We start from the raw sequence: 14,715 nt of genomic DNA on the forward strand, positions 1-14,715 counted from the left end.
TCTCTGCCATAAAAAAGAGGTGGATATTCAAAGGGGAGGAAGGGTTGGATTGTTCGTTTGACTGGCGGTGGCAGGCATGCGAAATTCCCGAATGCCAATTGTTTCTGGATTCTCGAGGAGATGGGCATCCGCCAAAAATCCCATGGAGCTGAGTGAGCTGAGAAGTCGCATTATGAGCCCGACAACGTAAAAAAAAAATGGAAAGAAAGGGAAAGGGATTGGAATCGGACCACTATAAAAGTCAATATCTGTGACAATAAATTGCGACTCCTTCGATACAGTTCCACTCTGCTTTTGAGTTAGAGTTCGTGGCGAATCGTTCGCCATTTGAGTTTTCCGATTTCGGTTTAGTTTTCCATTTCATTTCGTTTTATATGCCCGGTTCGCCAAAAGTTGTCAACGGCCATAAACGCCGGCCCACCGAGCAAAACCACCCACTTTCCTTTGACTTTTCAATAAAACCGAACACCAGCCGCAGACTTTTCCCCCTTTCCGTGCTTTCCATTAGCATAATGCCTGATTCGCCGATCAGATGCGGACTTTGATTTTCCTGGCCGGGCTGGCTCTCACTTTCGATTTGCCACAAATTTATTTTATTTATTTGCCGGCCAACGAAATTACATTTTAAAAAGTTTGCTTCTCGTTTGTTTTATTTATTTCGGTTTCAGGGGGTACTACAAATTTTTATTGCTAATGTATGCGCATGGGAAATTGATTCGCACCCAGTCCAACTTTTCCTCAGGGGGACCCCGATTCATTTGAGATTTTCCATCTTAATTCTGCGCGACCTTGAGAGCTGCGGCTTTAATTGTTAATCGAGTGCCAATGCCATGTCAGCGGGCGACCTTGGCCGAAAGTAGGGGATCCATTATTCTCGACAAATGTGGTTCAAGAGCAAAAGTCGAGGGAAAAGAGCTGCGAATTTCGAGGCTCAGCACCAAAATAGACGGGCCACACAACATCTGGTTCGTATAAAAGCGAAATGGTAATGGAAATGGAAAACGCACTTCTCACTTTATCGCAACTTATGAAAAAGTTCACGAACAGCACAGTGATCTTCGGGATCGATGGCACCGATGGCCACTTGGTACAGTAGAGCCTGCAGTATGAACGGCATTCGCTGGCAGCGATCTAAGTTCCACCATGCGACTCTTTGCTCCTTTCGAACAGTGGCACATGTGGCACGGGGAAAAGCTTCGAGGAAACTTCTGGTAAAACACATCGTGAAATTTTCATAAGGACTTTTCATCAGATCATCGCCTGTAGAAGCCTTCCATTGAAAGCGCAGTTTCTGCGCAGGTTTCAGGCAGTCCCAAGACGGTGAATCTGGAGAAGATTTGATATGTATTTCGTATATACCCCTGGCACGATCATCCAGTGCTTGGAGCTTCTGCTTCTTTTCGGTGAGTGAATCGTCTGCCAAGTCGGGTTCCTCCCTGCCACCATTCAGCCTGCAGGAGTCCACACTCTGGCTATTGTCGTCTTCAATAGGTTTATTTGTTTGCCAGCCAAAGATCTTCCTTAGTTTACTAAACGCCGACTCCTCTCCCTGCTTGTCACACTTTTCCTCCACATCTATCTTGTTTTCACACACTTCATCCATTTCATCATCATCATCATCATCATCATCATCATTGTCTCCATAAGCTTGGAAGATAAGCTCCATTGTGCTCATGGTTAAGTCAGAAAGGCGAATGAGACGCGGCTCACATCGCGCCTCGCCGTCGTAGGTGACCAAAGGACCTGGATAATGTTGCCTAATTGTATAACTAGGTTGTGTCAGTAGGGATGTACAGCTTTGGCACCACATTTTCGCGTTTTTCTTTACTTCATCTGAGCACGCGTCCAAACACGGAGATCCAACAAAGAGACTATTTACGATACCTTCTATATAGGAATATATATCGGCACTTAAAAACTTGCAAACCGCATCCATGGTATGCAAAGCTTACTAAAAGTATAAAGTATTTGGAAACTGCACTCTGAATTTAGTAGTTTTTTTTTTTAATTTTGTTGTGATTGTGATGTCAGGGAAATACTGTTTAGAAGCCCAATAGTTTCATTCCGTATTAATAAATATATACAAAAAACTCATGGTTATTTTTTTCCCGCAAAGGAATCCCCATTTTACCCTGCTTAATTTAGTGTTCATGAAAATATATGGGCTCGCATTATAAATGCGAAAAATACTCATTCACATAAAAATCATACAGGGAGCGGGACCAAATATGACAGCGAATTTTGCTATATTAAAAATGCTGCTGTGGCTGCAAAAAAAAAATGGAAAAATATCAGAATAGCATCTAAATAAAAAGACGAAACGGAAAGGAAAACATTGGCATTTCCACATTTATTCGCTTTTCTCCTTGCTTATTTATGTTTTCTGCTTATTATCAGGGGGGAGAGGGATTGTATCTGGGCGTTTTCGCAATTGGAACGTTCATATTCATTCTTCCGATTAAGCAGTTTTCATGGTCATCGCCAAATGCTCGCGAATCATGGCCAAAATAAAATAAAATAAAATAAGTGGCCTAAATAAAAAGACAGCTCGTGGTGGGGCAGAAATAAACCTATAGCCGAATAAACCATCACCCACCGATTCGGGACCCGAATAGCTGCAATTATTGAAATTAATTTCATTTATTACATCATGAAAATATTTCCCGGCCAGCGAGCAAAATATTTTCGCCACACGCTGTCCTTTGCAATTAAGGATTGGACATTCACTTGTCTGCCCCCTTCGATTTCGCAGCGGTTTTGTGTGCGTAATTTGGAGTTAATAACGTTGAAATAAATTCCCCATTCGATTTGTATCGCCCCCATTTAGCGGCCAACATTTGCCAATTGTCCAGCCAAAACATGGAAAAACACTGACAGAAAATTGTCAGCAATTCGCTTAGATTCTAAAAACTGAACTAAAAACATGCACTATTCATTGGCTTAAAGTTGAAGTCCCTACAATTACTCACTTTATTTTTTTAAATAAAAATTCCATGATTTTTTAGAATGTGTCTCTCACTGTATAATTATTAGGGGTCAGGAACATTTCGGCTTACCACCTATAAAGTCTGCACTTAATTGCTTTGAATATTTGTTAGATGCGACATATATGGCATCATATTTTTCCGGAAATTTATGAGCAGCGTTTGGGATAGATAGATACAGGAAGGAATAAGATTATATATGCGAGCACGAGATGCCATCTCTGGAGAGACAGCCCACTTTTTCCTCAGAAACTCTGCTTTATCAACTGGGATTCCCCGGCGAGGATGAGCTATTTCCCCACGTCTCATTTCTTCCGGATTTACGATGGCTAGGTGAGCTGGTGAGCACCGTGTTGCCAGCTAATGGCGATGCGTCGGCCACAGCTCCCAGAACAATAAAAATCCCATTTAGAAGTCGCGTGAAGCTTTCGCACTCCCTTTCCCCAGATTTCACCAGGAAAAACCGTCGGAAAAGTGTGGCGGCAGCAGTTTTCCTTTGGCGCGAATGTGTGTTCTGCGTGTTTACGTGGAAACCATTTTTATGGCATGTCAAAAACCTATTTTAATGCTTTTAATGAAAGCGAATTTTATTGCATTACTTTTCGATTTTACTGCCCCGCCACCCCGAGAATCGACAGGGGGCGTAAAAATGCACTCAACTCAAAATGTTGACAAGATCGTAAAAAGTTTTGCTTCTGCGGGGAAAAGCAGGAAAAACAGGTGACAAAGCAAAAACACGAGCCACCGCAAAAATGGAAAACTTGCTCATAACAAAGGCCACTTAAACTGCCAATTGTGGTGGCTTCTCCTCGAGATTTTCATTCCGCAGAAAAAACATTTTTGCATACATTCGAATTTCGCTGGCGACGGCTCCCGAAAGTATGCTTGCATTTTTCGAGATGGCTGCTACCTTTGCCAAATTCATTTGACCAGAAACTTAAGTTATATTTTGGCGCCCAGCCAGCAGTAAAAAGATCGGCCACGCAGGGGCCAAAAACGAGAGACATGTTTAGTGGCACGGCAGCAGCGACAAAAGCTTTCAGCCATAAAGGATGCAGGACGCACTATGCAGGATGGAGGACTCGGGGAAAAGGCAGGGAAACCCTGCACACGTCGCCTGTCGGAGCACTCAATGTCACCAGATTCGGTCGCAAATGCAGTTCCAGTCCGGCGAAACAATGACATGAGTTTTGGACGCACTTTTGCTCGCCGAGCTCCCAGTTCCCCACTCGCTCACGCCGGCAAAAAAGGAGGAAAAACCCCTGCGACAATCCATATTGCATGCATTAAATATCTCATACTTGTGTGGTGGGGCGAGAGCTACCAAATGGATTCGGGGTCGCCAATATTGACAGGGTCAGTCATGCATTGTTGGCCGGCCAAAAAAGCGGTCGGGATGTCAACTGCAGGACATCTCACAACTTTTGGCCCGGCCCACTGATGCGAAGAGCGAGCGGATGAGCGGTGGTGGCTAAGACAATAGAAGACTCCAGCTACGTTTAGGGACACTTAAAAATTAAACTATCAATATTCAAGCCAGGAACATATATTCCTCTTCTTAAAGCATTGGTTACAAGAATATTTGCTCTTGCTGATCCCAACTTTAAATAAAGTTCTCCACTTATTACTTTGAGTGCACTTCTCGGGGTGACTGCGAGTGGTAACCAGATTCTCGAATCTATGGCCTTCTCAGCTGTGTGACGAATCCTCCTCCCATCCAAGGGAAGTGTCATTAGCCGGGGATCCGTTCATAAAAAGCAATGGCAAATGGCAGCCGCAAGTGACAAAGTTAGAGTACCGAATTCGTTTCATTGGCCCATAAAAAATGGCGAAAACAAAATGCAAATGAGTTTCGAGGCCCGCGAAAAAAAGGTGGAACACTTTTGCAAGTAATTCTCGCCGTCGGAGACCCTTGACATTAGATGCCTCCGGCTCGTTCCCTTTTCACTTTCCGGCGCATATAATTACAGTTATTTGTGTAGCTAATTAATTGCTAATCAATCATAGAACGAAAGCGAGACGGACCCACAGACCCACAATAAAAAAGGACGCGCCGTTGTTTGTCTGTCAGCAAAGGACAACTCAATCCCGGGACTTCTAAGTATTCCCCCATCATCATCTCCATCGGCGACCCAACTTTTGTCCAGAGACAAAAGCCCGGCGAAAACAAAAGCTTAGCAAAAGATTGATCACAGCAAACGGGCGAGCTGCACCTGTTTGCTTACTCACGGTTATTAGCCAGGACACGCAGGATCTGCGAATCGACGGGGGAAGTTCGGAGGCGGCGCCATGCAAATGGCCAACGGCGAGGATGCACTCGAAAAAAAATGGTACAAAAAATATGTAATACTTTGAAAGCCGACAGAATTCTTTCCTTTGCAATAACAAGGATGTAAGTCAATTCCTTTTATATTTCAGGTCCTTTTTGCACGACTAGACTTTCCACTTTCTCTGAGTGCATCCTTCGAGATTTTGAGCGTAGAGAAGTGTCAGTTCCGGCTCGCTTTTTTGCACCTTTGCCAGGATTGTCAAGTGCTCGGGCGAATCCTTCGTTGAATGCCTCCCCGATGTCCTGCTCTTGTCACTGTCACTCAGAGCTGACGTCAGCCCTCCGAAAAAACCCCTCCTTTATCCTTTGGCCTGGCTTTCGTTTGGCCTTTTTTGGCGCACATTTTATTTTACATAATTTGAACATTTAAGACGTGCCTGGGCATAGACAAGCGGCTTTAGTCTTAGTTTATGCAGGCCAGTGCTGGTGCGTCCTGCTCCTGTCCAGCTGGTGAGCGCGGGTTCCACCCTGGCCGCTCTCATTTTATTATTAAAAGGCATTCGCATCCTTTACGCCCCAATGAGTTTTACGAGAATATCACTCTCCGCCCCCGCAGGACACTCGTGGCCTGTCAATCCGGGATGTCTTCATCTTTTATATAGAAAATCTGCCAGTTTAGTGTTCGCAATTCACATTTGTATTTGTCAAAACTTGCACGTTTGCCGTTTGTCGTTTGCTGTTTACTGTTTGCTCTTTCGGCCTGCAGAAATTTTACAGTTAACCCAAATTGTCGGCAATTTGGCCAAGATGCTGTTCGAACGGCTCCTCTAACCAGGACTCTCCATTTGATGATCCTTTCAATTCAATTGTTCGGCGGCGGTGGGGGTTTGCGTAAGTGATAGTAAAGAGCATTCATAACGCTCTTCATGGCAATATATGGCTGGGATGCTACCAAGCGTACAGAGGGTATATGTTTAACAAAAACTGTCTGAATAGGAATACTTAAGCTATTAGTTACTGACTAAAAACTGGATAATTGAAGGCTGAAAATAGTTGTATGAGCCGCTCTACTTTCAGCTCGAAGGTGATGTCACGCGCTGCACTGGGTGCTCTTTAGGGGGTGGTTGGCACAAGGAAGGGTATTTGTTTGGCGGGTGGGGGATGCGCTTTGACCCGCCGAAAGGACACTATTGTTGTGCTGGCTGATTGGTAATTCGATACAGTTGTTCGCTGGCAGTTCGCTTTGTGTGCGAATCTTTGGCATCATTTGAAGCGCATCGCCAATTGAGGAAAACTTCTCCGCTTTCCCACTCGACGACGAGCATCCCCTGCGCGATTTTCCTCGTCGATTTCCATTTTCCCTCTGTTTTCGTTCCTGTCTCGTGTCTCTTGTCTCCGGTTGGCACTAATTTTCCTGCTTGTCGCCGTGCGAAACGTATAAATAATTTTATTTTATTTTTGTTTTCATTCCATATCAATACTATTTATGGACTAATGGATTTATGGCTCCTGCCCTTCTGATCCTGGTTCGGTTGTGTATCAATCGTTGTCATCGTCCGCGGCACGTGTGTTGTTCTCGTTTCCGGATCCTTTTTTGCAGGGATGCACATCCTTAATGTCCGTGCAATTATGAATATTTCGTGTGGGAACCAGTGCCGCTAGGATTCTCGCTCTCTGTCGCGGAGAGCGATTTCTTGACGGCTTCTTATTTTTCTTTCATTTTGGCAAATTGTTTTCCTTTTATTAAATTTCTTTTCACTTGATAGTCCCTTTTCGCTTTTTCGGTTATTATTATTATTCCTACGATTGGCCAAGAGAGAAAGGTTTTGCGTTTCGTCTCCCTTTTGGCCAAGAGCAACTCCTTTCGGCTTTTAATAAATGTCCAGTCCAGCCAGCAGCTGAAGCCGCTCGTATTTCGTCTGCCAGCAGCTCAAGAAATATGCACAAATTAATTTTCTTTTATTCCAGCAAAGGCAAAATTTAAATCAACCAAGTCGGGTGGAGAGTGCGTCCTGTCCACTGGAGGAAAACCAGGAAAAGGGTTCGCTCTACCCTCCTTGGGGCCTTGGTGTTGTTGTTGTGTTTTGGGTCCGCAGGACACAACTGCTGGCCAAAGTCGGGGAATATCCTTACAAAGGCAGAGGTCCCTCCTCTTTCCGCCCCTTCTCTTATCACTCCAGTCTGTTATGAATGCAAATTAAAAGTATACAAATCTAATAAGTTCCATTTAAGTTGCTTTAATTTCACTCGTTTGCCTCCTCTGCATTTGCATTCGGAAATGGTTGCTAATTGTTGAGCTTTTAGACAGCGAATTTTTAATGCAAAGTGCGCCATTTCCTTTCGGAGACGTTTTATTAAATTCTCTGCAAAAAGGCATCTTGCATTACGCATTTGGATTCGCTCTATGCATTTTCCCTCAGCAAATTGGGAATTAATCAGAGGCGCTTTCAACTCGTTAGTTTATTTTAGGAACTCATAATCGAGGAAGATACCATATTCACAGAGAGTTTTTAGCAACATCTCGTGTTCAGCGAACCGAGTGAGTAAGATCAGGCAAATAGGAATTCCCCTTAAATAAATACTCACCCCTAAGAAGACAACTTAATTATTTTCCACTAAGGTAATCGAAGGGCTGCAGTCTAATTTTTATTTTGCACATCTTATTTCTGCAAATGAGATGCGCCCCCAAAGTATCCTTTGATTGACTAATAAAACGATACGTGAGCTGATTCCAGAAGGTGGCCAACAAAAAAACGGCAACTCCACCAAGGTAATTCTCGCCTCTCGTTTTTCTGCACCAAAGGTAATTCCCCGCCCGAGGAAGAGAAGGAGGCTGGGCGTATGTGACGCACATACTTAAGCAACTCCTGGACACCCTGGGGCAGCCTGGACACAACCGACTGCTCCGAGAATCCACCATCCAGATGTCACCCGAGAATTGTGACGACTGATGATGATGATTCCGATGGCTGTTGATGATGCCAAGGCGGAATAAACTTTGTAAAATGTTGCGACTGGCATAAACAAAGTGGTTGTGCCCTTGGGTGGAGCGCCATGTGGGTGGTTTGGGTGGCTCGATGGTTGGGCGACTGCCACCCTCGTACCTTTCGCCCTCACTTCTGACCATATGCTGCCAGCTCGCCCAGGGCTGTCGTAGGTGTAACTGCGTGCGCCATAAACTTCTGTAATAGACTCTGGGCATCCCAAAAAGGGACACGATGCGGATTTGGTGGCCACACCTTAAAGGAGCTGGCCATCACCTCAGGCCCTCGATTCTGCTGAAATGTGCACAAATTTTCATTGTCGACCGACAACCCAAAAAACCAAATCTCCGTAGATGTCCGCACATTGTCCTGATCCCTCTCCCTTTTTAATACACTCGGAAAAAAATTGTAAACATAGGTTCTGCACTTCATTTCGCCTTAAGGTTATTCAATTCAGTGAGGCCATAGCTCTCGAAGATCCTCTTTAGGTCAGAGTGATCTTACAAGCAGTAAAGAGTTTGAAATAAGCTAATTTCGTTCTTTTTCTTTCTGTGCAGAAATGTGTGTGTGTCCTTTATAGTTTTGTTCATTTCATAAATATGCGTTTTGTCCTTTTTTTGGGGGGGAGACGGAGGCAGCCTGCGGCTTTCATAACTTGAAGGAGCTGGGCTCACCTTTTAGCCGTCCCTTGTCCTTGTTTTGCCCATAAGCAGATTCATAATTTGATCCTGGGGTAAATACATTTTATTATGCTTTTATGTGTGAGCCATCTTGGAGTGGAGTGTCCAACCTTGGGACAGGTTGGCCATGTCCTTTAAGTGCAAACTTATGAATTGGTCAGGGGACATGTGTGGCAGAGTGAGTGCGTGTGTGTTTGTGTGGGGGTGGTTCGGTGTTTGTCTTTAATATTTTGCCTATAAACATATTTTTATTTATTTAGGTCGAGCGGAGAACGCACTAAAATACGGCCTTACCTACCACAGCTGCACTTGATGGCCCATACATATCGGCTATATATAGTCTAGATGGTATATATCGCCATGTACTTGAAGGTATTGCCAGCGGCAGCCAAGCAAATCACTTAACACTTTCACTTCAACGCTAAATTAATTAAAATTTATACTACGGCACCAGCGAGAGCGCAAAAACAAATAAATTAAGTAGGCGTTAAAATAGTTCATATTTCATTTGGCCTCCGGTTCTGTGGAAAAGTCCAATCGCAAACGTGGCAGGAGACTCGGCGGGAACAATTGGCCAAGTGCTGACAGGCAGATGCGTAACGCCCAGATACAGATACTTCATTCACATATACAATGTATCTAAAAAGTCAAACTCTGGTCACGCCTTGACGACGGCAGCAGTGTTCTGCGTAAAACTGCATCTGGGCACTTGATTAATTCCCTGCAGACAGCGACAATGGGATAAATGAGGTAGACCAATTAGCCAGAACAGGCCGTCTAATTGGCCAGTGAAATAGAGCCGCGTACCCATCCCCCTCCCCTCCCCGCGCGAACCTAACCCCACCCACTCCCAAACTGTCAAGAAATAGAAGTCCAATGGCATCACGTAGCCACCCGCATCGCCGTATGATTTTGCACTTTCGGTTTTTATTTCACTCGGGGGAGCTTGTTAGCCAGCAAAACGTGAGCTAAGAGTAAGCTCAGACTGCCAAAATGATGTGTGTTTGCATTTTAGATGCCGGCTCGTGTTGCGTAAGTCGATAAAAATTTCATATTTATTGACCATTAGCACCTAGGGCCCAGCTGAGTTATCTGACTAAGCTCGTCCGCTGGGGAGCCACTGCCCCTTGCACGCCCTCTCCCCCCCAAACCATCCACATCCTCCTGCCAACGTGCAACGCCGAGTGTCGACGAATGCGAACAATTCGCGTCGACATCTTGTCTGCATAATTGCAACACATACTCGCCGGTGAGATCTGGGAATAAATAGCTGCCAGACGATGGTCTATATGGCCGGTAGTCTCGGCACCACGAAGACTGACACTGACGCCAGCATGTCGGCCCGCCTCCTGCCACTCCCACCGCCGCCTGCCCGCCCTTTCTCGCACCTCGGCCGTCAAACTCCCCCTGAGAAAGTGGCACCTTTGGGCCGCCGCGTGCTTAGGTGGCGTCAACCCACTTTGCCACACAGTGAAGGTTGCCTAAGGGAACTTCGGAAGGCACTCGATTATCCCAGCGGGTCACAGTTTTATCGATGGCTTTTGGGACCTTCAATGCTCAGAATGATATTTCCAAAATGATAATTTGTTTAAAGTACTATTTGCACGGGAACCTGTAGGGCACTGTATCCACTGCCATTCCTTGGTCGAAAATAGTTGCCAACACGGCCCACAAATTATTGTCACTATGCGGGCTTGTCGCCATTGTCGCACCTTTCGGATTGTGGCGCTTTCGACATTCAAGTGGCGCTGCGATAATGCCGATGTGATGTTGACAGTTGCAACAGCAACAGCAACAATTGCAGCAAGTGGGGCCGCAACTGCAACAATGCACCTTGCTGCGGAAAGGTGCAACCACTTAATGCCGCATTACTTGGCACATTTCGATGGGCCGAAAAATCGGCACGATTTTCTAGGTGCGAATTTCCCCGAGGCGAGCGACAATTTTCCCCGGCATTTTCCTCATTTGCCGCGAGGGGCGGGGCCAGCAGTCTCCTTGGCGTCACAGCGTCGGCGAATAAATGAAAAATCATTTCATTTCAATTCATTTTCACTTAAAAATACCCCGTACACTTTTCACGTACACAAATCGCGCGAGATCGAGCATTGCATATAGTATAGTGTAGTATAGTATATCGCATTGACTTGGTAGACGGGCAGGCAATAAATTAAATTTTCTCTCGGCTGGCGAAAAAGCCAAACGCTGAAAAACGTGGAAATGCAGCCCTAATCGAAGGCGAAGTGGGTTTCCCCCGGATTCAGCGATCTCTCCGCTTTTCACCGTTTCCCCAGCGGGGCACAAATGAAGCGCGCCGTGTGCCACACTTTTCCACCGAAAGTCGAAATGCGTTTCCAGTTTATTTTCAAAATGTTCAATTTCAATAATTTTTTAATGGCCCCAACGCACGCACGCACGTCCAGGCAACTCTATAAGGCTCTGCTCCCTACGATCCCCACCCACACAACCGATCCGTTTCGATCCCATGCCATCGCATCCGATCCGAGATGAACTGAACCGATCTGAACTGAGCCGTTTGGCCAATTAGTCGAGATGTTTGCACAAATGCCAGACAAATGCACACGAGTGCCGGCGGCATATAAAATTTCAAGCTCATCGCGTCCGATGGGCGCCATTGTGCAGATCATGATCCTAATGGGGTTGATCTGTCCAAAACACCGGAAAAAACGGGTTCTACTTAATCATTTCTACCCATAATGTTCAAATGTTTGCAGATCTCTTTTTTAGTCATTATCGAAATTGAAAGAAATTCACATTATAATCTATAAATGGGAACGTAAACAATTTGGAAAAAAATTGCCGAACAGTGCAGATTTGTATCTGCGATCGGAATGCGCCTCGATTATTTGTTTGTACATGGGCTTCAAAGGAGCGTCCCCAGTTTTATATCCCAGTGCTGGATGCATTCGCTTTGACATCTCAAAGCAACATAAACCGGCGAATCGGGCAGGGAAAACACCTTTGTGCCGACACCTATAAAAATGTCCGATCTTTACGATCGTTTAGGACACGTCGAATGGCAGACCGGGTTTATATGGTCGGGCGACTTCCACGAATTCCACGCCGGAAATTATGAGGTCGGCCTTTTGAGGCGACAACAATGTTGCCAAACATTAAAATATGAAAATTCACTTAAAAACGTAAACAACACGGACTCGTCTCCGTTCTCCGGGCTCCCCATTTCGACATAAAATCATCCACTGAAAATTGAAAACTGAAAAACAGAATGGCAGAAAAGCAAAATCCGAGTGTCCAAGGCGGCAAACGCTTTACGATCGATCGTTAAATAAATTGGCAAATAAATGTAAATGAGGCATGGTCAGAACGGAACGGCCGAACCCGCCCCCATCCCACGACTGCATCCATCAATGGCGATTTTGGCGGAACAATCCGCCGGACATTTGGGCAGGTCAGCCAACCAAATGGATCCTCGAACGACGCTGTGGAAATGTGAATTATAACTGAATTTGCATATCATGCTAGTGTGGGCATTCGCATAAATCACAGCTCTCAATGGGTTTCTTTGAAGAATTCAGCCACTGAGATGATGATGGATAAATAGATGACTTATGGGGCCAAGGATCTATGTACTACTGAGTGCTTATTGGGTGGAGGTGATGGCAAGGTTCAGATCTTGTAGATAGTTGTGTTAACGATGATTGTTAATCTTTTCTTGTGCAATAAACGGAAGTGATACATAAGCAGACTTGGCAGTTTCTAAGCGGTATATGGTTCTGGGTGGAATAAGGGGCTAACCCATCGGAGGAGGATGGGGCTTCCCCGCCAGCTGACAGCTGCTCATCGAACTTTATCTGCGGCCGTAAATGGGAGGAGCCACTAAACGCATATAGTTGAATATTAATGAACCCGATTTTTACTGGGCACTTGGCCGCTTTTATCGCCCGCAAGGAGGACTCACGGCTAAGTCCACCGAACTCGGCGAATGGCTGGAGTCGAAATCACTGCAGCAATTAAAGTGGATTTATGAATCCACCGATGACAGATTCGAAGGAGGAAGTGCCATCTCGGCACTCGCGGAGCCCGCCAATATTGTATTAAAATTTTGCCATCATAAAGATTATTATTTTATGGCGGCGCACCCCCGATATCCCTATGCGATTACATACACATATACTCGTACGTAATGCCATATAGCCACGCGTCGCAGGCAGATCCAAATAAATTTTTAATGCACTCGTTCCCGTTTTTGGTCCTGGCGTCGCACTTTTATTATTGATATTTACAGCTCACATATCGACTGCCATGATGCATTATTCATCCGAGAGCCGCTGACGTCAAGTCAAGGATTGTATGGGTGTGTGTGCGTCCCCTTGCAGTGTTTGGTAATTAATGAAGCCATAAAAACTAAACCCAATTAATTAAAAATGCACACACACTCGACTTTTCCACTCGAGGGAGGCGAAAATCGAACATCGGCCATCGGAATCGGAATCGGGCCATGGAAATCGAGCGGTGCCAACTGTAAAATGTCTTTTACGACGCGATCTGCACTTGATGGCCATTACCCATTACCTCCGCCCACAACCCCATCCCCACCCACATCCATGTATCCAGTCTGAAGTTGAGTAGTTCCCAAGTAAAATGGCGTCGGCCATTGTTAAAGTTTTTATTACAAACTCGTAAATGTCGAATGTAATTTAGACAAACATGTGTGCGAGTAGTCCTCGTATTAATAGTAACTTGATTGAGTCCTGACCACATTGCCCATTGCCACTATTTTCCTTGGCCAAATGCAACATGTTCCATGGCCAAAAAACAACTCACTCGGGCTAATCAAAATATTTGCAGAGCGACAAAACAAGTCTGAAAGGTGCCACAGCCGCTTTCATCGCACATGAAACAGTTGCGGGCTGTCAAAGTCGAGGGAAATGGAAATGCGGAAAATGTGCAGCACGAAAGTGTGACAACCTAAAGGGGAGAAAAGTCAGGTTGTTGGACAGAAAAAACAAACTTTATGTTTTACTACATTTCAGACAATAAATTCTATATTAATAAACGTCCTTAGGATATATAATGTTATACTGATAATACTGAATATAGTACAAGATGCCACCGATGGGATGAAAATCCTCCCAGGACGAAATTCTCACGATGCCTTCCCGTTTAAATACGCCGGGTCGTAAGGCTGCATATTTAAACATTAATTAAATTAAACTACTAACAACAAACTCGTGTAAACAGTGTGCCCTGGGGACACGCACCACAGTAGAGACTCTGGAGAGCACTGGGCGGACACCTTCCGGATCCACTGACACTAACACAGGGATGTGGACAAGGACACGTGGCGTCCAAATTAAGCATCTCTGCCACTCCGATTCTCTGTCCGCTTTTCTCCGGCGGACAGCCGCGTGTTGATGAGCAAAGCAAACCGTAAATCGTCACTTGCCCCAGCACCTAGGAAAATGCGGTGAAAATCGGGGTTGAGGTCTCGAACTCAAAATACCCATTAAAATAACATTCATGAGCTGGGCTGCGAGGGTTAGTTGAATTTGATTTGGATTTATCATATATCCAAAATATGTAACACTAATACACAATTTGCCCAATATACCCCTTGTACTGCTGAATCCCAAAACATTAGACAGAGACTCGGCATGGATTTCAAGAGACGTGTGCCATTTGGCATGTGACCTGACCCACCCATTTTCCATTTCCATTTCCCAGCATGAGTTCTCTCCGGAGAGCAGTTGATTACTCAGCTCGATGACAACTATTCGGGATGCAGAAGCCGCACCTGCCGCAGCCCGCATTATCAATGC

At 45.1% G+C, this 14,715-nt stretch overlaps 1 protein-coding gene across 1 annotated transcript; it reads right to left on the bottom strand.

Moving 5' to 3' along the window:
• Positions 1 to 632: 632 nt before the first annotated feature.
• Positions 633 to 2,038, bottom strand: LOC6612903. The gene has a single exon (XM_002037359.2). It carries the CDS (start codon positions 1,934 to 1,936, stop codon positions 1,016 to 1,018), a length of 921 nt encoding a protein of 306 aa, XP_002037395.2. The 5' UTR covers positions 1,937 to 2,038; the 3' UTR covers positions 633 to 1,015.
• Positions 2,039 to 14,715: the final 12,677 nt, after the last annotated feature.

Source organism: Drosophila sechellia, chromosome 3R, assembly GCF_004382195.2.
Source record: "Drosophila sechellia strain sech25 chromosome 3R, ASM438219v1, whole genome shotgun sequence".
In the NCBI taxonomy this organism is placed as follows: domain Eukaryota; kingdom Metazoa; phylum Arthropoda; class Insecta; order Diptera; family Drosophilidae; genus Drosophila; species Drosophila sechellia.